The sequence below is a fragment of the Hemicordylus capensis genome, chromosome 3, assembly GCF_027244095.1.
Source record: "Hemicordylus capensis ecotype Gifberg chromosome 3, rHemCap1.1.pri, whole genome shotgun sequence".
In the NCBI taxonomy this organism is placed as follows: Eukaryota; Metazoa; Chordata; class Lepidosauria; order Squamata; family Cordylidae; genus Hemicordylus; species Hemicordylus capensis.
In genome coordinates this window covers 85951584-85978416 of record NC_069659.1, presented here as the reverse complement: position 1 = coordinate 85978416, position 26833 = coordinate 85951584, and the positions used below count along the sequence as shown (strand labels likewise).

Genomic DNA, 26833 nt, shown 5'->3' with positions numbered 1-26833 from the left:
ATGCATGATTTTATAGACCTCTATCATGTCTCCCCGCAGTTGTCTCTTTTCTAAACTAAATAGTCCCAGGTGTTGTAGTCTTGCCTACTAAGAAAGGTGCTCTAGGCCCCTGATCATCTTGGTTGCCCTCTTCTGCAGCTCTTCCACTTCTACAATGTCCTTTTTTAGATGTGACCAGAATTGTATGCAGTACTCCGGGTGTGGCTGCACCATAGTTTTATATAAGGGCATTATAATATTAGCAGTATAATTTTTACTCCCCTTCCTAATGATCTCTAGAATGGAATTGGCCTTTTTCACAGCTGCCGCACATTGAATTGACACTTTCAACAAGCTGTCCACCACGACCCCAAGATCCCTCTCCTGGTCAGTCACCGACAGCTCAGATCCCATCAATGTATACTTGAAATTGGGGCTTTTCGTCCCAATGGGCATCACTTTACACTTGCCAACACTGAACCACATTTGCCACTTTGTCGCCTGCTCACCCAGTTTGGAGAGATCCTTTTGGAGCTCCTCACAATCTGTTTGGGATTTCACTACCCGAAAGAGTTTGGTATCATCTGCAAATTTGGCCACCTCGCTGCTTACTCCTACTTCGAGATCATTTATGAATAAATTAAAAAGCACCAGTCCCAGTACAGATCTCTGGGGGACTCCACTTCTTACTTTCCTCCATTGTGAAAACTCTCCATTTATACCTACCCTCTGTTTCATGTCCTTCAACCAGTTAGCAATCCACATATGTACTTGTCCCCTTATCCCATGACTGCTAAGTTTTCTCATGAGTCTTTGATGAGGAACTTTGTTGAAAGCTTTTTGAAAGTCCAGGTATATTATGTCAACCGGATCACCCTTATCCACACACTTGTTGACACTCTCAAAGAATACGAGAAGGTTGGTGAGGCAAGATTTACCTTAGCAGAAGCCATGCTGGTTTTCTCCCAGCAGGGCCTGTTCTATGTGCTTTACCATTTTTTCCTTGAGGATGCTTTCCATCAATTTGCCTGGAACAGACGTTAAGCTAAGCAGCCTGTAATTTCCCGGATCGCCCTTGTTTCCCTTTTTGAAAATCGGTGTTACATTTGCTGCTCTCCAGTCCTCTGGTACAGAGCCCGATTTCAGGGATACGTTATATATTTTAGCAAGGAGGTCGGCAATTTCATATATGAATTCTTTAAGGACTCTTGGATGGATGCCGTCCGGCCCTGGCGATTTGCTAGTTTTCCGTTTTACCAGAACATCATCTCTTGTCACTGCTGTCTGACTCAGTTCTTTAGCCTCCATCCCCGAAAAGCCTGGTTCAGGAACAGGCATATGCTCAGTATTCTTTGCTGTGAAGACAGACACAAAGAACTCATTTAGCTTCTCTGCAACCTCCATATCCTCCTTAATAATCCCTTTCACTCCCTCAATGTCTAATGGTCCAACTGCCTCCCTGGCAGGTTTCCTGCATCTGATGGATTTAAAGAAGTTTTTGTTACTCCCCTTGATGCTTTTAGCTAAATGTTCCTCAAACTCTCTTTTCGCCTACCTTATTTTCACCTTGCATTTCTTTTGCCAGAGTTTGTGTTCCTTTCTGTTCTCCTCATTTCGGCAGGCTTTCCAATTTCAGAAGGAAGTCTTCTTCCCTTTTATGGCTTCCTTGACGTTACCTGTTATCCATGCTGGCATCCTCCTGGTCTTAGTGGTACCTTTCCTCCTTTTGTGTATACAGTCTAACTGGGCTTCTAGTATTATGGTTTTACATAGGAAGCTGCCATATACTGAGTCAGAACATTGGTCTATCTAGCTCAGTATTGTCTTCATAGACTGGCAGCGGCTTCTCCAAGGTTGCAGGCAGGAATCTCTCTCAGCCCTATCTTGGAGAAGCCAGGGAGGGAACTTGAAACCTTCTGCTCTTCCCAGAGCGGCTTCATCCCCTGAGGGGAATATCTTGCAGTGCTCACACATCAAGTCTCCCATTCAGATGTAACCAGGGCAGACCCTGCTTAGCTATGGGGACAAGTCATGCTTGCTACCACAAGACCAGCTCTCCTCTCTTGAGTAAACTCCATGCATTCTGGAGCAAAGTGAATCCCCTGATTTTCCCTTTCAGATTTCTTTTCACCATACTTCTCATTTTGGAGAAGTTTCCTCTTCTGAAATTCAAAGTGTCTGTGTTAGACTTCCTCGGCGATTCTCTCCCCGCATGTATGCTGAATTTGATCGCACTATGGTCACTGTTCCCTAAAGGGTCAATGACACTGACATCACGCACCAGGTCCTGGGTGCCACTCAGGATTAAGTCCAAGGTCACCTTCTCTCTGATTGGTTCCAAGACCAACTGTTCTAGGGCAAAGTCATTCAGTGTATCTAGTAATTTGACCTCTCTGTCATTAGCTGACTGTGAATTTACCCAGTCTATGTGTGCGTAATTGGTCACCCATTATTACAGCCCTGCCTCTCCTTGAAGCCTCCCTGATTTCCTCCTGCAACTCCCAGTCACTGTCGGCATTTTGATCCGGAGGGCGATAGCACGTCCCCAGTAGCATGTTCCCTTTCAGGCCTTGTACTGTCACCCGCACGGTTTCTGTGGAGGACTCCAGTCCACCTAGGTTTTCTACTCTGATAGATTATATTCCTTCTTTAACATACAATGCTACTCCACCTTCAAGGCGCCCTTCCCTGTCCATTCTATAGAGTTTATATCCAGTGTCCCACTGGTTCTCACTGTTCCACCATGTTTCTGTTATGCCCACTATATCTATTTCTGTGTTAGCAACCAAGCACTCCAGCTTGCCCATCTTGGCTCGGAGGCTTCTGGCATTGGCATATACGCACTTATAAGCTGAATCTCTTCCCTGGTGTCTCCTATCTTTCTTTTGACTCTTTGACCAGCTGGCACAGCCTTCTGTCTACTCTTTATATGGTTCTGCTCTGTCCACTTCTGTTTTATCTGTATCCTCTGCATCCTCGCACATTAAAGGATGGCATTTGCCGAACTGTCCAGCTCCTGTCGGCTGTTCCCCAGGCATCATTTTAAAAGCTGCTCTGCAATTTTATTGATTTTAAACGCCAGCAGTCTGGTTCCATCTTGGTTCAAGTGCAGCCCGTCCCTTTTGTATAGGCCTTGCTTGCCCCAAAATGTATCCCAGTGCCTAACAAATCTAAATCCCTCCTCCTGGCACCAACGTCTCATCCATGCATTGAAACCCCTCCGCTCCGCCTGTCTCACTGTACCTGCACGAGGAACAGGTAGCATTTCTGAGAATGCTACCTTGGGGGTCCTGGACTTCAATACGCTACCTATCAGCCTATATTTGGCTTTTAGGACCTCCCAGCTACATTTCCCCACATCATTGATGCCAGCATGCACCATGACAGCTGTCTCCTCCCCAACACTGCCTAACAGCCTATCTTGATGCTGTGTGATGTCCGCAACCTTCGCACCAGGCAGGCAAGTCACTGTGTGGTCAACTCATGGGCCACAAACCCATCTTTCTATACCTCTAATGACCGAATTGCCACTACAAGGAGGCCCCCACCCCCTGGAGGAGTATCTCCTGTGCAAGAGGATATGGGCTCATCATCCACGGAAGGGGTCCCTTCTAAAGGAGCATTTCCCTCTTCCTCAGACTGATGTCCTCCTTGCCAGAGACCTTCATTCTCCCTGACAGCAGAGGAGCTATCAGCCCTGGAGTGGGATGTCTCTACCACGTCCCTGAAGGTCCCATCCGCATGCCTCTCTGTCTCTCTGAGCTTCTCCTGATCCGCCACCTTGGTCTCAAGGGAATGAACCTGTTCCCTGAGAGCCAGGAGCTCCTTGCACCGAGCACACATCCATGACTTCTGCCCATGGAGCAAATAGTCAGACATGCAACAGTCTGTGCAATACAATGGGAAGTGCCCCCTCTCCTGCTGGCTTTCTATCTTCATACTGGTTTTGTTGGCTGTTTACAGTATTTAGAGATAGTTTATTTGAAGGATAGGTCTCAGCTGTAAACAGCCTTTCTCAGGAATATGAGGGAGGGATTTGTACTTACCTTCTCTTCTCCACTGGGCTCCTTGTGATCACAGGGGCTTGTTCCAGGCTCCCATGCACTCTTCCTGCTGAACTCCTGCTAAACTTCAATGCCCTGTTTGCTATCCCTGTTCGCTATGCTATTGGGCCTACACCTCTTATGTAGACTAGGACTGATCCCTTAAAGAGAAACCAGCCCCTCAAAATCTCCCCTTCTCCTGTTTGTTAGTTTAAAGAGGGAAAAGGCTAGATGTTGTTGATTAGAAAAGCTTGCTCACCTCCTGAAGCTGCTCTTGCTCTTTCCAGAGTAGGAAAATAGCACTCATGCTGCTAATGCTGTATTGGTGCTAAGAAGAGGAGCAATTTTTATCACTCTCTCTTTCGTTCTAAAGCCCACTTTGGGGCACTGCTAAAAATATGTCTCTGAGGGTCACTGAGCCTTCTGGGAGATTTTTTTTCAGGAGACAGAATGGGCTTTGGCGCCAAAGAGAGAGTGAAGAAAGTCTCCCCATTTCCTAGCACAGCATTAGCAGCACCATTACTTCATTAGTCTGGATGTATTGCAAATGCAGTTGATATCTCTAAGAAAGGTATTGGTGGGGGGAATGGAGATTCTGCTTTTCTGCATATTCTGAATACTGAATGTGTATTCAAACTGGTTAGACAAAGAGCTGGAATTCATTTCCTTCCGTTCCCAGGTGTACAGGTCTTCTTGAAAATAGTCCTGGCACCAGAAAAATGGCAAGGAAATTAAAAATATGCAAAGCAGATTTGCTAAAATGTTTAGGCAGTGCTGTACCTTTCAAAAACATTGCAAACTTATCAAAATTAAGTAACTTGTCATTTTGTATAACATTATATTATGTCATGGCAAAATGGGTAACTACAAGAATTTCACATCTTGTATAGTTAAGTACCCAGCAGTTTTTCTAAAGTAGTATTTGACAATGCATTTGTTCAGAAGAGATACTAAAATTGCTTGTAGAATATTTGATCCTCTTCAAATAACTTCTAAGGACTTGGCTTCAGCTTTGTAATTAATGTTTGCTTTTAATCTAAGTTTAATTAAAACATTGGACTTTCCCCCCCATTTATGTAGATTTCCTTGTAAATAAGTTGAAGCATACTTGGTTATGTGGTTTAACTTCACTTGTGCATCAGTTCGGTGATATGCATAAAGAGAGTACTTTCCTTCAGAGATCTGCATTTTGGGTCAAGAACCAGCTTCAATCATCTACACTGGAAGTTACAAGGTAGCTATGCAATGCACAGTTTTGTTTCTTTGGGCCAGTACAGATTTAACATCGTTACTTAACTAGAGTTCTTTCTTTACCAGGATCTGAAATCAAAGCTTGAAGCTGGCTTAAGATGTTTTAAAATGAAACCCCTAAAGTTACGCAGTGCTACTATAAATGTTAACCATGGTTGGAGTGCAGGAAACAACTCTGTCAATGGTTAACTGTAGGTTTATTTTCTTTGAAATGTAACATTTTGTTCTGTACTTAAAAAAAATGCAAGCTGAGTGTTTTAGTAACATGACTTCTGTTCTTAAGCAACAAGCTGATTTAAGGGTCAAGAAGATGCACAATGAAACAAGTTCAAGAAGAACTGGGCAGAAAAACCAGGGCTGTGGGGAGAGAATTGGAAGAGGGTGTAATTAGTGTGAGCCAATTCAGTGCTTTTGTTCTAGACTCCTGCCAGCAATGTCAGGTGTTGGAGTAGTGGCTCAAATCCTGCTTTGTCAATTTGGAGATCAAGAAAACCATGGTTTGCAAACCTGTTTCAAACAATTTTTTCACATTCTGGTTTACTACTAGATCTCAAACCACGGTTTATCGATTTGGACACCATAACAAGCCACAATTAAATTTTTCCAACCATGGGTTGGGCTGATGTTTGAACTGAGCCTGTTGTCTGCACCAGACCCTTGTAATGTGTTGTCATTTTAACAATCTGTGGTCTACTGCTTTGTTCTTCTTTTCAGTGTTTCATGTTGCTGAAATATGTGACTTTTAAACTATATACAAATTTAAAATGCAGAATTTGAAAGAATTGAAATGTGGTGGTCTAGTTTATTTGATTTTTATGGGTGTGTGTGTTTCATTTCTCAAGTTAAGTATTGGTTTCTCCTCTTAGTTTGCAGGTTTTAATCTCTGCAGTCAGTGACTTGTTGACTAAACTACTGGAAGCTGATTACGTTTCTGCTTGTATTCTGAATGATTATATAGAACATCTTACTCCAAGTGAGCCTGAATGGGAAAAGATGAGGGAATCTCTGTCTAGTGAGGTATATAAGTGACCACAAAGACATTATACAATGAAAAACAATAGTATTTGCAGCTTGGTCTGTTTAGATTCCAGCATTTGAAGAATTCTGTTTTTAAAATATGCTGTACTAAAACAGTAGAGTATTTGAATGAAGAGAGTGAAAATATGTGCATTTTCACTCATTAAAATATTTTAATAATTAGAGTTTACATCTTTAAAATGCATTTAAAATGAAATATTCTAGATCTAAATTGAAACTGTTAAGTAAACAATGGTTTTGTAAAGCCGTGTTTTAATGGATATACTTCCCACTTTTCCATCTCTGTATGATTGTGTTTGTGTGTTTTGTAAATATTTTTCAAAAAGAAAAGTTGATTGGAATATTTTAAAAATATGCACTCAGAATCAAAATTGGTTTTTTAAATCTTAACTAGTAATAGTTCTAAAAAAACAATATTTAAGTAAATTGTGACTTTCCAAGTTAATAGTATTATTTTAGCTCTTAGTCTTGTAAATGTTTATGTATTTATCCTGTTTAAAGCTTATGAGATTACTTGGTTTGTAAAGTTAAGCCACTTTTCATGTGGCACTTTATCATCATAAAGTGGCACTTTATCATCATCATGTTGCTGCAAACACTGGCTAACATCCTAGATTAGTACTGCATCAATGCAACAGTGCTGACATCTGTAGTAATGCTGTGCCATTGCATGGCAGTGATTTTTGCTGATCTCTTCTTCCCTCTTAAGCCCACCATGCCATCTGGAAATATGTCCCATAGGGTTATGTGGGAGCCGGGAGAGGGAAGGAGAGATCAGCTAAAAGCACACCCTTCCCACTCGTGCAATGGCACACCATTCGTATGGATGGCGGCACTGTTGCACCAGCAAAGCCCTAGTCTAGATGTCAGCCAGTGCTATATAGTGGCAAAAGTGCTTTCTGTGTAGAGTATGAAACCAAGTCACATTTTCAATGGAAGAAAGGCTCTTGTGTTTAAAATCTGTATGAGCAACGCATGTGTGTGGAACAGAAAAATGTCTCTTAGTGGTTAATTTCACATGCTAGTTTTAACTAGCATAGACATAAAGGTGCTTCACGCAAGCAGTGTGAAGCGCCAAAACAGGTTTGTGAGGAGAGTGGGTTTGACCTGCTCTCCCTGCAGACGATCAGGCCGCCCAGACAATTACTGGCTCTGTTAAGGAGCCGGTTGAGGTGAAGAGGAAGTCCTGTAAGGCACTGCGCAAGTGCATGGTGCCTTTTGGGGAACCTCCCAGGCAGAGGCTACTCATGAGTCAGTGCGCTGTGGAGCTGTAACCACACAACTGTTTAACCTGCTTTTCGGGCACTCCTGTGCCCGAAACCCAGGTTACGCGGCGGGCCACTTAAGGGGGCTCGCCGCTGCCGGGAGCCACACGGCTCTCATTGAGTTTCATGACTAGCCGAAACCAGGCTGGGCTCCCTTAGCCCAGTTTCGGCTGTTCATGAGAATAGCCTCGTAGAATTTTAGGGTGATGTTCCTATTATTTGAACAGTAATGTCATATTTTGAATTTCGCTTCACATTAGGAAAAATGGACATTTACCTTTTATTTGTTTTTGTTACAGTGGTTAAAAAAACCACTCTTGGAAGGAAGACTGAGTATGAATAGTGAGATTTCTGGAACAGACCCAAAGCTTTGTGTCATGGGTAAACTTCCGAGCCACCTCTGCACTGCAACACTATTAAGTAGAATGGTGCTACAAATACTGGAAAAAGGGGTAGTGTTTGAGAACCATGAAGTGGAAAGAAACAAAACTGAAAATATCAGTAAGTGATACTAATTTTTTTAAATTAATTTTTTATTAGGTCTGTTATTTAATTTTGTTCTTGCCAGTCACTGTGGAAGCCAGTCAGAAAAGTGGCACAATCAAACCTAAGCTTCCTCTCAGACCTGCTTTAAAGTCTCCCCCATGGTATTCAGAAGAACAGTGGGAGCTGAAGTGGCAGAGGTAGACGACTAGAGCACAAATGGAGGATGTCTCGGCATGAATCTGATAGATTGCAACACAGAGCTCATTTGGGGATCTATGCTCTGGCAGTGCAGATGGCAAAGAAGCGATTCTTCTCTGCCCGCATTGCTTCTGCAAATTCACATCCAGCTGAGTTGTCTAGGGTTGTGAGGGGGCTAGTTCATGCCCTCTCTGCCTTAAATTTGTATCTGGAACCATCTGTCACTCGCTATGTTATGTTTAACAACTTTTCTGCAGATAAAATATCTTGAATTCACGCTGAATTACAGTTACTGCAGAGTCTATCGTAGAGGTGCTCAGCAACTCCTCTTGTAGGACTGAAGTGTAAAGATATTGGGAGATTCTAGTTCACTGGCAATTGTGTCATGCTTCATGTGTGATGCTCTGTGATTTATTGTAGAAGCATATTTCTTGAGGATGTGACTCATGCCAGAACTCTGAAGCTCACAGAGAACTCCCAGATGCACAAGCTTCCCCAGTCAGCCCAGGGGCAGGGCAGAGAGCTGCTCTGTGTACACTGAGCTACCCTCCTCCATTGCAGTCAGTGGGGAAGACTCTGCTTGTATGGGAGCTCCTTTGTCCTTCAAGTTCCTATGGGAGCAAGAAACTCCTGTCCAGCCCACTGAATGGAGTGTTTAATTAAGCCTTTGCCTTTGAGTTCTATCTCAACTTGAGTTCCCTAACTGTAAAATAATATTACAGCTTAGCTAGGAGATTATAGTGAAAAATGTACATTAAAGTACTATATAAATAATAAAAATAACAACTTGGTGCCAGTTCCCTCCATGACTGATAATGTGTGATCCAGAATGTAGATTTATGCATACTGTATTTCACACTTTATAAACGTGTAATAAGCAATGCATACGCTTCTGGGGTGTGCTAAAGAGATACTGTTATTGCTTTCTTTAGTTGCAGAGCAGCTTTATGCCTTACAATGGATTGAAGAACTCACAAACCCACCTTCCCTGCTTCTTGAATTTCTTCAGAAGCTACAAGAAATGAATATTTCGTGTGACAAATTAAGTGCACTCAGTAATATTCCCTGCCTCTTACAAATTTTATTCGATAGGTAAGCATACTGTATGTTTTGGTAACCTTTTAAATATAGTTATGTTTCAAATAGCTTCCATTAGAAAGCATCAAATGCCATCACTTTTCTGTTTTAAGAATCATTTTCATTATCTCAGAAACGTTGCTTGTGAACACTTCATATTGATTCTAAATAGAAAAAAACTTAATTATTTCATCTATTGATAAATGGGTACATCACAGAAACTCTTTTTTTTAATCCTTTCATAGATCAAAAGAGTGTGGGAGACTATGGGCCTTAACCATGGCCAAATTTATAGAAACAAAGAATATTGCAACTTGTGATGTAAAGGCACTTTTCAATACAGCAGAAAGGTATGGTAGTAAGCTTGCAATTCTCTTTGGGCTATGATTGTGTCTGCTGCTGTTTTATTAATTGAGCAGGAAATGGGAGGAAGGGGCCACAGTGTATCGCATATGACAAAGAGAAGGTGGTATGGCTATCAGTGCTCTAGTGCTAAAACAGATGGTTCTGACAAAATTGCATGTTAATAAATTTTATCTCTGCACTGTCTGGACCTTCCACCTTGGCTCCAGTTTGGAGCCGAGATATAAGATCCTTGCCCTCTTGAGAAGGAGAATATCTATGAGTACTGGGTATTTACTAATGGTGCTGCATTGCACCTAATAATTATATTAATTTTGGTGTGCTTTCCGGGTCTTCTCAGTGGTGGCATCACAATTTTGGAATACCCTCCCCACTTAAATCCGACTGGCTCCCTTTTTGTCTCGTTTTAAATGGAATCTGTTCTTTTCCTCAAGTCTTTTAAAACTTGTGCTTATCAGCTAAAACATGCTTTGTCCTTACCTGTTTTGGGTTGCTGTTAGGGATGTGCACGGAACTGGGCGAGGGAAGTTCAAAGGTGGGGGAAGGTCTGACCTTAAGGGCAGGTGCACTTAGCCCTCCATCCTCTTCCCCCCTGCTGGCACTCCGTTAGCAAAGGCTCCTTCAGGGTGGCAGCATACCTCCCTGCTACCCCATCTCTTCTTTGCCGGGCTATCGCTTGTGTGCACGTTGGGCGGGTGCGAGCGCAGCGTGTATGCGCCTGGCGAGCGCATGCACACCAGGTACTTCCTGGTACTTCCAGGCAAAAAGGAGACAGGGCAACAGGGAGGTATGCTGCCACCCCGAAGGAACCTTTGCTAACGAAGCGCTGGCAGGGGGAAAGCAGGCGGAGGGGTAAGTGCACCCTCTCCCACCCTTAAAAGTCAGACCGGCCAAACAGCCGGTTATTCGAACCAGTTTGGAGGCCCTTTTAAGGGCTCCCGAACTGGTTTGTGAACATCCCTAGCTGCTACTCTTAATGTAGGTTTCTGATATGCATTTGTATTTTTAGAATGTGGTGTTTTTGTACTGTTAACCTGCTTGGGCTGAAATTCACTAGAAAGCTGGGATATAAATTTTTGAATAAATAAAAACAACTGTACCTCTGAATAAGTTTCAGTGAAGTAATTTGTCTATTATAGACCTTATGTTCTGTGAATAGGCCCAAGCATATATTTTAGTTCACAAATGAAGCATGTGGTGGTTTGGGGGTGATCACATAGTACAAAAACAGTAAGATAATGTTCTATACTGTTAAACATATTTAGCATTCCTACTGTGCTTTTTGTTGTCTTTTCCAGTATGCCTTTGATCCATTGTTAACTAGATCTGTGTCTCTTTCAAATAAAATGTGTCCCTTGGGTCAGAAGTGGGTAGAAATTAGATTGGGATCATTGGTATATTACTGGATGATTTACAGTTGATTGGAAAGCGTTTCTGTTTCCAGTTGTTCAAACAATAGCAATAACAAGATATCTATCCCTTCCTTGCCCAAGGTAGGCTGTTATAATACCCTCATCCATGATAACACTCGGGTAGATTTGTATTTCAATATGCCAGTCATCCCAGTATATGGCTCATGGGAGGTTTTGAACTCCTCCTCCTCCTCACTACCATTTTGTATGTGGCTCCCACAGATAGCCACTATTTTGTGTCTGGCTCTGGTTGGCTCAAGGTTCTAATGGAAGAAACAACAACAACGAAACATACAAGCCTGAAGTCTTCCTCATGCCTGTCTTATATATACTGATGTTTGTTGTTGGGGTAGGCCTGTTCTTCATAAAATTCTGCAACCAAAGCAGGAAATGTAGTATTTTTTTCTCTGCCCCATGTCCCTTCTGAATTGGTTTATATTGGCAATTGACATAGTACTGACTCCCCAGATTCACTCTTGCTTTATCATTTCTGTGGACAGGTTTTTTCCATTAACGGAAGGCAATTTGCACACACTTCAGAATCTGTCTCCATTTTTACTTGAAGAAGATAAGGAAGAGCTTATCATTCAGTGTACCGCTAAACTTATGACATGCAGTGAAACTGAACTCTCCAATACTGATGGTCAGTGTCTTAAATATTACTAAATTGAATTGTAACAGGGCAAGATTTCTGTGTGTACATTTAATCAGATGTGTACTTGTCACTGAGAATTGTTACCACCATTCATGACCTGCCCCCACAAAAAATGTTCCTAAGGAGTTGTAGTTCTGCCAGGTGGATTGTGCATTTCACTTCAGCAATAATATACATGAAACACTCATCTTGCAAGAATACCTACCAGAGATATTGTAAATACTATATAAACCTTCTTTTAGAAAAAATCAACTTATTGCCATTTGAAGTAAAGGAAATTTAAAAATAAACCTTTGGAATCGTAGACCAGTTCTTTGTTACCAGAAGCACTACAGTGTAAGAACCTAAGCTTGGAAGCCTTTTGGTTGGGAAGACAGGTAAACTTGTAAAAGCTGAATATTGTTCAGATTATTTCCCTTCTTCCCTCCTCTGGTTGGTTGGTTGGTTGGTTGGTTGGCTGATTGATCTGCTCTTACCATAAAATGCTGTGTTTACTTTCTTCTGCCTCTATTCTTGTTTTAATATACCGGTTACAAGTTATTTAATGTGGCCTTTTTAACCTGGTATTTTATTCTGTTTTAGGAGCTTTTGGATACCTTGCTATTTTAAATCCCTGCTTGAATGGTGGAAGCATCGATTATGGAGAACTAATGTCTGGAATATTAAAAATAATTATATCCTGGCGAAATGACTATGAAGACAGCTTTCTTTTCAGCTGGTGGGCAGTTTTGCTCTATAGTTATGCTTATAGGAACTAGGATTTTCAATATCCTAAGGGTTCACAACGAACAAAACTGTGCTTCTTTATGATGTAGATTATTACTAAGGAAGCCCTGCTAACTGAGCAAAGAGACACCTTTTCAAGTGGTGATTCTCTTATATTTAGCAAGAGGAGAGCAACTGGCTCTATCCAGCCTCAGCACAGCATCCCTCCAGTGACTGTTGCTGGTGTCTCTCTTGTGTTTCTTTTTAGATTGTGAGCCCTTTGGGGACGGGACCATCTTATTTATGTATTATTTATTTTTCTATGTAAACTACTTTGATAATTTTCTTGAAGAGTGGTATATAAATATTCGTAGTAGTAGTAAGGAATAACTTACTAATTTCAATTAACTGGGAAACAGCTTTTTCCATTATTACATATAGATTCTATAAACAACAAAAATAGTTGTTTCCCTGTTAATTTGTCTTGTACTTATACTTTACCCTCCCCAAAAGTTTGTTCAGGTAATGAAATCTATGGTGGGGTGGGGTGATTCCCACTTTTGGTATTATATAAAAAATTGTGTATTAAATTATGTGTGTGTTTTGTTAAAGGAAGGCTTTAACATTTTCTCTATTTTTCCAAAGCAATCTAAAAGAAGCAAGTCCTCAATTGCTTGGCTTCAATATAGAGATGATCCGTTTTGTTTCTCTGCTGCTGAAAAATCCTTTATCTCTGGTGGACAATGAGTGGGATTTTGTCATGTGTTCCATGCTGGCTTGGTTAGAGGTAAATAATAGACATAAATAAAGAGAATCATATGAGCTCTGCAGGATGACTGAGTTGCAGAGATTTTTCTTCTTGAGTCCACTGGGGGGCAGTTCCTGTCTTTTTGTGAAGTTAAAATAAGCTACAGTGAGCTATCATGTGAACTTTTGTAATGTTATTTTTGGTGTTCTAGATTACTGAATTTTATATGGCAATACTTCCAGAACTTTTGAGATTATGTGAGCTCAAATTAGTCTTGCTTTCAGTTTTTCTATGGCTGCTCTGCAAGTGTAACTGAAATTTTACTTTATCTTTTTCTAACCAAAAATATCGATTGCCGTCAAGTCGGGGTTGACTCTTAGTGACCACATAGATAGATTCTCTACAGGATGATCTGTCATCCCTGACCTTTTAAGGTCTCTCAGTGGTGCATTCATTGCTGTTGTAATCGAGTCCATCCACCTTGCTGCTGGTCATCCTCTTCTTCTCCTTCCTTCAACTTTTCCCAGCGTTATGGACTTCTCAAGGAAACTGGGTTTTCACATAATGTGTCTGAAATATGATAGTTTGAGCCTGGTCATTTGTGCCTTGAGTGAAAATTTTGGATTCGTTTGTTCTATGATTCATGGGTTTTCCTGGCTATCCATGGTATCCTTAAAAGTCTTCTCTAGAATCAAATTCAAAAGCGCCAATACTTTTTCTATCTTGCTTCTTCAAATTCCAACTTTCACATCCATAGAGTGCCACAGGAAAAACCATTGTCCAAATGATTCTAATCTCTTTAGGTATAGACATGTCACAGCATCGAAATATCCTTTCCAAGGCCTTCATTGCAACCCTACCAAGTGCTAGTCTGCGGCGTATTTCTTGACTGCTGGATCCTTAACTGTTGATGGTCGATCCTAAAAGGCAGAAGCTATCCACCACTTCAATGTCTTCATTGTCAGTTCTGAGGCTGGTTGCTGTACCCGTTGTCATTAGTCTTCTTTACAGGGGTGCCTACCACCCACTGAATCCCAAAGCAACCAGACACTCCTGTGATTTTTAATGATTTCTTGAATATTTTTAAATTTTTTGCATGTTTCCCATAGGGTATAATGGGGACTCGAACTGGCCCATTATTCCCTATGTAGAGCACCTAGGAGCACTTTGAGTATCCACGATTGGGAAATTGTGGCAGGTCTCGCCAACTATGACCTGAATATCTGTGGTTCAGCGAGATTTTTTGGGATTTGGGGGGGTGATTTCCGGGGGTCAGGGTGGTTTTTTCTATTTTTGACTGTGTTTTTTTGTCTTTTTGCGACCACAATTCCCCTAACCCCCTATTTCCCATTGGTTTCAATGCCTTCTCAACTGCAAATTCGCCAACCATGAGGTTTTCCAGGAACAGAACCCGTATGCAGATATTTGAACTTGTGTGCTGGCATTCAGGGGCACAACTTACATTGTTTCCCTTTCCAGTACAGTCCAACTGCATTTTTGAAGTTGTGCATTTTTGAAGTTGTGCATTTTTGCACAACTTTAAAGTATTTGCACACCTGTACTCTTGAGCAAGACTGCTGGTGCTTCCTTAGACACCCACAGCAACAAGGTACAATTGGAAACACCCGGGCAACATTGCGCAACATGTGTGCGAATAACAACTTTGATCAGATATATGAGGAAGAAGGGTTTGTCGTTAGAGATAATTACATAAGAGAATAAGCAACATATGCTGCAAATCATAATTCTGTGCTATAGGTTGACTGAAATTCTGCAGTTTAAAAGGATAATTAAAACCTCTTCTGTCTTTTTTTGTTCTTTAGACGACAAGTGAAAGCCAAGCAGTCTTTCCTGTTGAACTCATACAAGTATTTGCCTGTGTCAGCTGTGACTTGACTGCTGCCTTGAGTGCTTATTTCCAGACAGCAACTCCTGAAATCACTGAAAAGCTTCCAGCAAATCTCATGACTGAATGGAAGGATTTTTTTTCTGAAGGCATTCATGGTTTACTCTTACCTCTGTTGGTAAAGATCACAAGTGAGTGTTTATCAAGTATGTGAACTGACATGATATGGGAACGCTACTTTGGCATGCTATCTAATAGGTGGAGTTTATTTTAACAGCATGTAAATTGCAAGACTAGAGATACAAATGCAAGTTACATCAAGGATTCCAGGGTGATACATGATACTGAGTTAGATTTATTCTGCACATGATGCCAACTGAAGATATTTCTTTCTCTTCATACTCTCCACACCACCATTTTCTTTCATGCTGTCTTCAGTTCCTTCTCTTTGGGTGGGTTCATACCTGTAAATACTTGCCAAGTAAGTATGAGAGGAACAGGAGATCATGGGGTACAAAGGGGCTCCTGTCAGGGTACAAATTCTGAGTATGTTCAACTGCAGTGGCACTGGTTACCCACTTTCACTTTAGTTTTCCATCTTCAATCTGACTTCTATGACCAGAATTTGAAGTCAGTTTGGTAAAGTCAGTAAAAAATCAGGCAGAAGTGGGTAACCAGTATTGGGAGCCTAACTTGGGCATGTTTAAATGTTATGGCCAATGGGAGGATGTGCTCCCTGCAATCTCTGGTTCCTCTTGTACTTACTTGATAAGTACTTACAGTGTTAATGTGCTAAACTGAATGAAAATTGTAAACTGTCCTGCATCTTCTTCTGCACAGGAAAAGAAAAAGATGCACCAGAAACATCATTTCAGAATTCTGTGTTGAAATCCTTGGGCGAAGCTTTAACATACATTTCAAAGGACCAATTACTGAATCACAAACTTCCTGCCAAATTTGTTGCTGGCCAGAAGACAAATCTTCCTGATAAACTACAGACCTTGTTAAATACATTGTCTCCATTGCTGCTCTTCAGAGCTAGACCTGTTCAAGTGGCAGTATACCACATGTTAAAAAAGTAAGTTATTCTCCCTTCCTTCACACATTTTTGTCCCTTGCCGTTGTCCTATTTTCACTTTACCAGTAGAAGATGAGAAGATGTATTTGAGAAAAGATCAAGCAACCTTTTATATTAACATAATAAACACTACTGTTAAACAATATGCATGTAACAATATTAGTCAGTCATGTAAATGAGAAGGTTATATGGTCCTTACAGCCTGAGTGGGAGCCCCTTGGTTCTCATGCTTGCCTTGGAGCTGCAAGAAGGACATAATGACCAGCTGCTGCTTCTGCCATAAATCCACTTAACCAGGTAGTTCTGGGGTTGAATGGGCATGGTGCAATAGCAGCTGTTGGGCCACCTCTCTGAGGGGCTGGTGACTATTGTTATCCCATGGTTGTTCAGCCCCTGATAGGTCCCTAAATGTACAAGTGTCTTCCATGGAGGCTTACACTTATGGAGGGGTGTACCAATGGAGACATGAGGTGTACCATGGAGGTAGACACTTATGTGTCTGGTGTACCAATGGAGACATACAGAGTGGGGAAGAACCAAGGGAAGGATGGAGAATTCACCTTTTCCTCTGTCCCTCCATTTGTGAAGGAGATGTGGATCTCTTTAATTTGATACATACAATGCCCAGTATAGGAAAGTGCTGAGTCTGAAGGATAGCAATCTCAAAATATCAATTATGCAAATTATCAACACAGGTGCTTAGGTCTGAGCTGCCAATTTCCCCACAAGTCACTATGTGCTTTGTTTATAGCGCATCTTCCAGCTGATTGCGATTGATAACAGTGTGCTTCCTTCACAAATAATTACCAGTAGTTAACGTTTTTTTTTCCTTTTCAGATTACGATAAACATTGGGTCATAAAAATTTAGACTTATTCTTTCCACTGTTTTTTCTTTTCTTCCAAATTGTAGGTTAATGTCTGAATTGCCTAAATTTGACACAGAGGATCTCAAATCCTATGGTGATGAAGAGGAGGAATTGTCACTGTATGTTTCACTTTTTTTTTAATGAATTATGCTAGTGTCTGCCTTAGAAAAGCTTTAAAAGACTTCCGGCCTTTTATCAAATGTGTGTGGCATTGTTTTAAAGGCTATAATAGTAAGTTATAGCTGGAATAGACAAGGGCCATGCCTACTGCTTTGATGGCAAGCTTGTAGAGGTGCATATTTTGCCAAGAGTGGGGGCCATCCATCTCTGGAGGGTCAGATCTGGCTTGTGGAGCTTCTGCAAATCCCAAGCCCCTCTATGCTCTTGCCTTATCAGGGAAGATAGACCTGAGTAGGAACTTCCAGGCTCAGATTTGCCCAGAGGGCTCAATTGGTGTGTTGCGATCACAGCTCTCCCACCACTGTCTACTCAAGTTTGTCACTGATTGACAAGGAAGAAATGTTGCTGCCTTTGATGATTGGCTTGAGGACCAGGCATTTTTGTCTTTCCTGAAACAGCTTTGTTGTATGTTTCAAGCTTATTCTCTGTCACAACTTTCCACAAGGAAGCACTTTGGGAAAGGCAGGGGCTTTTAAAAGAAGCCAATGGGGAGGGGCTGTAATCCTCGGGGAGCTGGGGGGCAGATAAAATAACTGAGCTGAAGGGCCAAAACTAGTCATGTAATTGGGAAGGAAACTAGAAGCTGGTGAAAGTGGGAGCAGTGGTCAGGTGCATTGGCTTCTTCCTGATTCCGTTTTCCTCCTTGGTGTGCTGGATAGTAAACACGCTATTTCAAGTCTTGAGCCTGTCTTTGAGTTATCTAGACTGTATTTGCTGTAAGTTGTGACTCTGGTTCATACCTGTTTAGTGTGCTGCTCCCTGCTTCATCCCCATTCCAGGGACAATCAAAGGGACTGAACTTCCAAATCATGTAATTGAGATTTGGGTGAAGGGGTTGTTTGTGGGTATGGGAGCAAGTATCTAAAAAGAAATAAAACACTTAGAGAGTTGGTCTAGTATAGTGGCTGAGAGGCTGGGCTATGTGTTAATAACTTTCTGTTTGAAATCTTTCCTCTATCATGAACTCACTAGGTGGCTTTAAACAAACAACTCCCTCTGTCTCAGCTGCAATATGGGGATAATGGTACTCGCTCAGCTTACAGGATTGTTGTGTGAATTACAGCAAAATAGTAGGGGTGTACACAGGGCTCTGTGGGTGCCAGGAGTCAAAATAGACTTTGACGGCACACTTTACTTCTCCCTCAGTTCAGAGGAGTATATCCAAGGATGGGTTATGCCTGACACTGCTCAGAGACAGGGCCAATCAGAAGAAGACACATCGAGCCTAGTGGGAGGGATCACCCCCTCAGACTCCAGTCTTTGTCCTGACTCGCTCGGAACAGGAGCTGTGTTTCTTTCATGCAGTTAGTGCTTATTATTGTAGGCCACAGTCTGTCTCCTTCCTGGCCGTTTTTCCCTTTGTCCACCTCAGCCGTGAGTTAGGGGGGAAGGGAGATGGTGGGCGCCGGCAGTCCTATGACCTCTTGTGTCACTTTTACCGCGTGCCACCTTTATCATGGCTGCGCAGGTTGGCAATGTGGAGAGAGAGAGGTGTCTTCCTCTCTTTCTGAGGACTCGATGGCTGCCTCGGCATTTGACGAGGCGTGGGCAAGGGTGTTAGTGTCCGCTTCTGACGCCCACACTGAACGCCTGGCGGGGGATTGATTCCTCCGCAAGGCTAAAAAAGCGGCAGGGAAAGCTGCGGGCAAGAGCAATCTGCCCAAGAAGCGTCCTCGCCTCGATGCTGGCCAGGCGGAGCTGCTGCAAGTTCTGGAGGGCGGTGCCACCGGTTGGCTCCTGGCACTGCCCTCACAGCTGTCTTCCCAACCTGCCTCAGCGCGCCCTGGGACTCAAAGGTTGGTGTCTTCTGTGGAGTGTTCTGGGGAGGCTGATTCTCACAGCCAGTCCAGTGCGAGTGCAGCCGCTGCGGTGGGGGAAGCAGAGGAGAAGGTTCCAGAGCGCCTGCAGGCTGTATTCTGGCACATTGTGGTGGAGGAGTTGGGCAAATGGCTCCCGTCAAAAGTTCCCGCCAACGGCGCTGAGGGCCCTGTGCCTCTAACAGGGCCTAATGCACCTAGGGGGCATTCTAAGAGCAAGAATAAACAGTCTCAGTCTCAAGACAGGCATTCTTCCAGTGGTTCAGGCTGGGATTCTCCCCTGCCCCGCACATGCCTCTGTGCGCCAGTTGCCTAGCTTGTCACCTCATGGGCCTGTCAACCCTATGGTACCCCATAACCCAGGTCAGTCTGAGACATCAGATGAGGAACCAGACATGGATGCTTCTGTGTCTGACAAGGACGAGGGGGAGCAGTCTGGGGATGAGACAGAGTTAGCTCAGTCTGTTTCTCACAGGCTGTTTGCACTGCAGGATTTTTCAGTTTTGCTGCACAAGGCAAAAAAGATTTTAAAGCTGGAGGGCGCCATCCCTGCTGTCCCCGATCAAGCTGAAGGGGATCCAGAGGTTCTACCGGTAGGGCATGCACAGGAGGTAGTAGTCCCATGCCCACAATTATTTCTGAATACCATTCAGGCCGAATGGGACAAGCCTGCTGAAGGCAGGGGCCCCGTTCCTTCCATAAGGAGTTATACTCTGCCTAAGATGGTGATGGACAAGCTTATTTTGGACGCGGCAGTCACCACCTTGGTGTCTGGCGCTGTTCTACCCAAGGATGGTGTGGGATGGGGGGACTCTTTACAAAATCAGGAGGACCAGAAATGTGACACTGCCTTTCCCAGACTGCATGAGGCAAATGCCCTCTCTATACGTGTATCCATGGCTAACTCTATATTTGCCCGAGCTTCGATGCTGTGGGTCAGAGACCTTTTACCCTTGGTCCCCCTAGAATCTCCAAAACTCTGGCAAGGACTTAATAAGCTTAGCAAGGCTGCAGCCTTCATGGCTGATTCATCACTTGATGCTGCTCAACTGTCTGCTCGGGCCCTAGCGTCTGATGTTTCAGCACATAGGTTGTTACGGCTCAAGAACTGGCGAGTGGATCAAAAATCCCATGTTAATTTGGCCAATTCTGTCTTCAAGGGGGAAAAGTTGTTTGGGGCAATATTGGAGTCTGTCCTTGTGGAGACTAAGGACAAAATGAAGGCTATGCCTTCCTCTTCCTTTAGGGAAGACCACAGACCTGTTAAAACAACCACGTCTCAGTTCAAGACTCCTAAGTTGTCTTTTCATTTTCGGCAACTGAGGCAGGACCGTTTTGCATGGTCCAAGCCACGTAACTCCTTTCGTGACAATGGTAAGAGCCCCCAGTCCTCCCAAGCCCAGGTTCAAATGTAATTTCAATCAATGACTCGGGCTGTCCCATTGGCAGATGACTACAGGGGTTCGCTTAAGTCTGGGCTCAGACAGTCAGGGACGACTGGATATTGCAAACCATGAAGAATATCGCGGATATTCTTTAGAGTTTGTGTCCTGGCGGGTGTCCCCAGCCATCCTCAAGGGGGTGTATTTTCTCCCAGTAGCTCGGGTTCAAGTTACAACGGATGCCAGCCTAACAGTGTGGAGGGCCCATTGTCACCTTTCCTGAGTGCAAGGAACCTGGTCAGGGAAGCGCTTACAGCATAGATTGGTTGGAGCTCAGGGCAATTTGTCTGGCCCTGCAGGAGTTTCTTCCTCAGGTCAGGCACTGTCATGTCCTGGTCAGGATGGACACTGCGACAGCGGAGGCACATGTCAAGAGACATGGTGACACGCATTCACGGTCCCTGATGCAGGAGACGACTCTGCTATTCCTCTGGGCAGAGGCGAATTTGCTGTCCTTGACTGCAGACACGTAAAAGGGGAGCTAAATTCGGTGGCCGATTGGCTCAGTAAAGTGCAGGTAGACCAAGCGGAGTGGTCTCTGAACTATTAGATTTTTGGCCGCATTGTGGAGAGGTTTGGAATGCCAGTCATTGATCTGTTTGCCTCTCCAGTAAATACATATCTTCCATGCTTCATGTCCCATTTTCAAATGCAGGGTGCGGAGGATGTAGACACCCTCATGGTGGTTTGTCCAAGGGGACTAGTTTACGTCCCCGTCCCCCCAATGGTGATCATTCCTCAAACTGTCCGCCAGGTTTGTGCACTGCACATGGACATCATTTTGATAGCTCCCCACTGGCCTCAACGTCCCTGGTTTTTGGACCTGCTAGAGATTTCAGTGGAACCTCCCATGAGCTTGGGGGCAGACCTTCATCTCCTCAGCCAGGGGCTAATCTGTTTGCCCAGAGGTTGAACGGGGATCTTTGATTAAGGATGGGTATCCTCAGGGAGTTTTGGATACTATGCTGGCCTCTCGCAGGTCTTCTAGTAAAAGAATTTATCAGGCCACTTGGAAAGGTTTTGTTCAATGGTGTGAGTCTCATTCCCTCCGCCCATTGGAGGCCTCTGTGGTTAATGTATTGACCTTCCGTCAGTCTGGCCTCGATAGAGGGTTGTATCCCAATACCCTGAAATGACAGGTTGCTGCCATAGCATCAGTCCTGCACACGGGGGTGGGGGTGGGGAGCTATAGCCTTGCTTCTCATCCCCATGTTAAAAGCTTTCTGAAGGGGGCTGTTAATCTCTGTCCTCCTATGGTGCATTGGTTCCCTACTTGGGACCTTAATATGGTGCTTACAGCCTTAACAAAGAATCCCTGCGAACCACTCAGGTCTGTCTCCTTGAGGTTTTTGTCTTACAAGGTTGTGTTTCTAGTGGCCGTAACCTCAATGCACAGGGTGTCCGAGCTGGGAGCCCTTTCTGTGCTTAAGGAGCTTTGTTTAGTTTTTCCAGACTTTGTGTCCCTGAGGAGCAATTGCATCTTTGTTCCAAAGGTGAATTCCTTTTTTTCATAGAGCCCAGGAACTTATGCTGCCTTCATTCTACCCTCATCCTGCTTCTCTAAAGAAGAGGACGTGGCATTTCTTGGATGTGCGTAGGGCAATTAAAATTTATTTGAAACGTATCAAGGTCTTCCAACACTCTGAATCAATTTTTGTTTCATTTCATGAGTGTTCCTTGGGACAGAAGGTGTCAAGCTCCACTTTGTTTAGGTGGATCTGCCAGTGCATTAATTTGTCCAATACGTTGCTAGGTCAGACTTCTCCGAAAGGGGTTTTAGCTTATTCTACCAGGAGTGCAGTAACCTCAGCAGCCTTAGCACCTTTGGCATAAATCTGCTGGGAAGTGATCTGGTCGTCCATCTCAACCTTCATCAATCACTACAAGATCCAAACCTTTGCATCTGCCAGTGCTTCATTTGGGCACAGAATGCTGCAGCAGGTAGTGCCCTCTTAGGACTAGCTTCATCTCCTGCTCAGGAGGTTCAAGGGGCTCTGGTAGTTCCCATCCTTAGATACACTCTTCTGAACTGACGGAGAATGATATGTTGTCACTTACCTGAAAGGTCATTCTCCTTGGGAGGATGGAGTGTATCTACCCTACCCATGTTCAACTGGTCATTTATTTCTGCTATTCTGTGCTGTTGGGCAGTTTTCTTTCAGGGTGGTCCGTCTCCCTGGGGTTTTTGTAATAATGATAAGGCATATTCCTAGGGGTCTTTCCTTCCCCTCGATCTGATATTGGCAGTTTGTTAGTTTTTTAAAACTTGTTTACTATGTTGAGATTGAATCTGTTTGCACCTGAGCATTCTTTTCCAGGGCTTTGAATATTGGAGTCTGAGAGGGTGATCCCTCCCACTAGCCTTGATGTGTCTTCTTCTGATTTGCCCTGTCTCTGAGCAGTGGGAGGGCATAACCCATCCTCGGATACACTCCATCCTCCTGGGAGAATGACCTTTCAGGTAACTGACAACATATCATTTACTTCACACAAAACTGATTTGCCTGGTTCGGGTTCGATTTGGACTCAGCCGAACTGGGCATGTTCGGTTTTGCCCCCTGAACAGACCCAATTTGAGACCGGGGGGATTTGAGACTGGGGGGAGGGGGAACCACCAGAGGACACACACACACACTGCTGCGGCCACAGCAGTATCCCTTGGAGGCGGTAAGGGGTGTGTGTGTTTGTGTGTGTATAATTTATTTATTCATGTTACTGAAACTCCCCCCACCTCCGCCAGCCGGCCCCAGGGTGGGGGTTCGGCTCAATGCCGAGCCGGACCAGTTCAATGGTGAACTGGCTCAAGGTCAAGCTGGTTCACACATTCCTAGAAGGTAGTACACACAGAGTGCTCTAAACACACAAATGCAAAGCATTATTATACCTATTATTGAAGCAGGGAAAGTCCTCATTCAATTCTCCAAGATAGGATGACTTCATTTTGGATTTTAGCATGCTCTGCTAAATCAGCACCTTCCTGCTTTTTGTTTTAGGTCTCCACCAGCAGCTCTTATGACTGTTCTTGATGCTCAAGAAGACTTACTAGAAAATATCCTAGAATGCATTCCAGTTGGAGAGTTTGCAGTTGTTCAGCCACCGAGTGAGGAGTTTTCCCTTGTTTTAGGATATCTTCTCATGTGGAAATTAATACTCACTTTCTTCAAAGCAGCATCTTCTCAAGTAAATAATTGTTTGATCTTTATTTCCTCAATCCATGACTTGCACTATTTACACATACTCTTTTACTAAATCTAATCTGCAACAGTAGAAAAACAAAGAGTCTATCGTTTAAGAACAATTGCTATTACTAATGCATTACAGTTTCTTTTGTGCAGGATCTGGCGCGCCAAACAATCTGTTTTATGGTATTTCCACCACCTAGACCGGTGTCATTTTAGTCAGTGTGTAAATCGCATCTGCCATATATCTGAACAAGAGTTGTTCCCATAATGGTCTGTAAGATATTAGCTGTCAATTTACGGATTTCTAAATTGGTAGGCAAATAGTAAACCTAATATGAATTAGGTATGTAGAAAGCTGCCTTATACTTGGTCAGACCGTTGGTCCTTCAAGCTCAGTATTGTCTACACATACTGGCAGTGTCTTCTCCATGACTGCAGTCAGTATTTGCTTTCAGCCCTATCTTGGAGATGCCATAGAGGGAACTAGGAACCTGCATGCAGATGCTTTTTCCAGAGCGGTCCCATCTCCTGAGGGGAACATCTTACAGTGGTCACACATGTAGTCTCCCATTCAAATGCAAACCAGGGCAGACCTTGGGGACAATTCATGCTTGCTACCACAATGTGCTGGTCTAGCAGCCTGAGCTAATAAGTACCTAGAAGGGTGTTCACCAGTGGAAGCTAGGTTGGCCTGGCATTTTATTACATGGTTTTTTTGTTCAGTGTCTTATTTGCTTGTGGTCTGTTCCCTGTTCTCTGTGCAAAAGTGGTACTTGGAAGAGAGAGGGGGTTTTTAAAAGCGCTGGTGTGTAGCCTATAGCATTGTCACTTTGCCCAGGGAGTATTACCACATCTTTACTTTGCTTAATAATTTCATACAAATATGCATTTGAGTTTTTAATCCAGTGTTTAAATAGTTTGAGTGATGAGATATCATCAGTGTATTCAAAGGTTTGTGTTAAAACTTGGAATGAGAATGTCCTTATTACGTCTGTCATGAATCCCATTAAACCTTTTCTTTCTCTCTCATTGCATACTTCAGTGTGTTTGCTTCCGAGAACAGATTTAACTGGGAATCATTTTTCGTTTTTCTTCCTTGGCAGCTGCGAGCTCTTTATTCACAGTATCTTCGAAGAACTAAGAATTTGAATAAGCTATTGTATCACCTGTTCAGACTAATGCCAGAAAACCCAGCTTTTCCAGGATCAACAATTGAACTTTCAAATAAGGATGTAAAAACGTATTTTACTGAAGAGCTAGATTTAGACATCAAAGGTCAGTCAAAATGCTTTAAACTTTGATCACTGCAAACCATTGGCTCTTTTAGTAATAGTAATACTGTATTTTATAGTAAAGGAAAATAATATTTTAAAAACATTTTTAAAACAATATTTTTATTTTAAAAAAAATATTTTTAAAAATTAAAGAGTGAACTTTAATGTTGGCATCACTTGTGAGCTATTGCTGGAAAACTTAGCTTTCCTTCAGGTCAATCACTGTAAAATTCCCCTGCAGAGTTTATATCATCAGAGAATAAGCAACTGAAAAAAAATTTGGGGCTTACTGCACATCTCACTAAAGTTAATTCCACATTTTGCATTGATTGTAATGACTGTAGGCCATGTCTTGAGTTTCTGAAGTCCAGCTGTTCGGGCATGTCTCTATCAGTTGTTTTTCTCAGGATATATCCCAGGACATAATGAGAACAGCAGGCACAATCTACACCTCATGAGGGGTGGTTCCCAAATGAGTGCTCCACTTCAGCAGTCATTGTTTTGGGGAAGCCAGTATTTTCCTAAAGAGTGACTAATTTCTCTGCAGTGCTCTTCATGAAGAACTTTGTCTGCACCCTTCTGTTTTAAGCAACTTGCTGATACGATTTTCTCACAAGTGAACATCCTAGCCTGACACTCAAAGTAACAGTGCTTTTTGGTCCTTTCTTAAAACTAATTCCTGTGGTGTGTTTCTTACCTCTCTCCTTAGTCAATAATTTTTCCTAAGAGTCTGAGAGGGAACATGCAGGGAAATCTGACCATTAAGGAGAGAACAAAGCAGAGCTAAACAGGCAGTTGGTAGCTCCTCTTTCTCTGTGGTAGCCTCCAGTTTTCTCTGCCTTCCTCTTCAGGAGAGCTCTCAAGTGGTAGAACCAAGCTTCTCCCATGTCGTGAGTGTAACATGCAGCCAGGCTTTGTCACGTTATCAGAAGATGAAAGTCACTGAAAGTATGGGAGATCTAAGGACAAGATGTACTTTAACTTGTTTTACAAATGCTTTACTCTTTTTGTTCTCCAGACACATCAGCAGTGCCTTCGCAGATCCCACATTTGGCTTGCTCAGTTTACTGCATGACATTAAAAGATCTGCCAGCCATGGTTCGCCTTTGGTGGAATAGCTGTGAGAAAAGAGTCTTCAACATTGTAGATAAATTTACAAGCAAATACGTCAGTAATCTACTTTCTTCACAAGAAATATCTTCTGTGCAGACCAGTACTCAGTTGTTTAATGGCATGATGGTTGGTATGATCTTGACCATATCTACACACACTTATTTTTATTGTATAGCACACCTGATGTTGCACACTATACATTATGCTTCTGATCAACCCTCAGATTCAATCATAGACATTAAAAATTGTGTCTAAGGTTGTTTCCACAAAAACTGGTCTGTGGGTGATCATTGCTCTGAATTTGTTGCGCCAATCGTCTGCAATCCACACATTTCTCTCTCTATGATATACCTCAGGGAATTTCCGCTGCTGAACAGAATGACACCTGAAAATTCCTTGTTATGGTTGTACATGTATAGCAGAATTATTCCAGGATAGTTGCCACCTCTGTGCATCTAACAATAAGTAAAAGCTTGCTATATATACTTATAATAGTTGTAACAATGTTTATTTGTTGAACCACTAATTCTTGCAGATCTTGTCATATTCTTTGATTAGCAGAGCAGATGGTCACCCATGCAATTAATGGTTGTTCACTTTCTAACGCAGAAAACTCTTTACACACCAAACTAGGAAATGATAATGTTCTCCACCCGCTCCTCACCCTCAGCCCCAGAACCATCAGCACTCTTGTTTCTGTCTGCCAGATACTTGTTCAGTCTTATTTGAGTCACAAATTCAACTTGGTTGAATTTTTATAGAAGGAAAGAGAATTACAATACAGTATGGTAGACTGATAGTTTTAATACACATT

The 26833-nt window shown here is 42.9% G+C and overlaps 1 protein-coding gene across 1 annotated transcript in view; it reads left to right on the top strand.

Moving 5' to 3' along the window:
• LTN1 (listerin E3 ubiquitin protein ligase 1) overlaps positions 1 to 26833 on the top strand; it is a 59344-nt gene that overhangs the window by 29967 nt on the left and 2544 nt on the right. The window contains exons 14-27 of the mRNA XM_053309508.1: positions 5103 to 5256; positions 6140 to 6290; positions 7876 to 8077; positions 9193 to 9352; positions 9583 to 9687; positions 11613 to 11755; positions 12350 to 12485; positions 13118 to 13259; positions 15044 to 15257; positions 15907 to 16144; positions 17056 to 17130; positions 23444 to 23630; positions 24736 to 24907; positions 25925 to 26145. Of these exons, the coding sequence (XP_053165483.1) occupies positions 5103 to 5256; positions 6140 to 6290; positions 7876 to 8077; positions 9193 to 9352; positions 9583 to 9687; positions 11613 to 11755; positions 12350 to 12485; positions 13118 to 13259; positions 15044 to 15257; positions 15907 to 16144; positions 17056 to 17130; positions 23444 to 23630; positions 24736 to 24907; positions 25925 to 26145 (2300 nt within the window). The remainder of the gene's footprint in view (positions 1 to 5102; positions 5257 to 6139; positions 6291 to 7875; positions 8078 to 9192; positions 9353 to 9582; positions 9688 to 11612; positions 11756 to 12349; positions 12486 to 13117; positions 13260 to 15043; positions 15258 to 15906; positions 16145 to 17055; positions 17131 to 23443; positions 23631 to 24735; positions 24908 to 25924; positions 26146 to 26833) is intronic.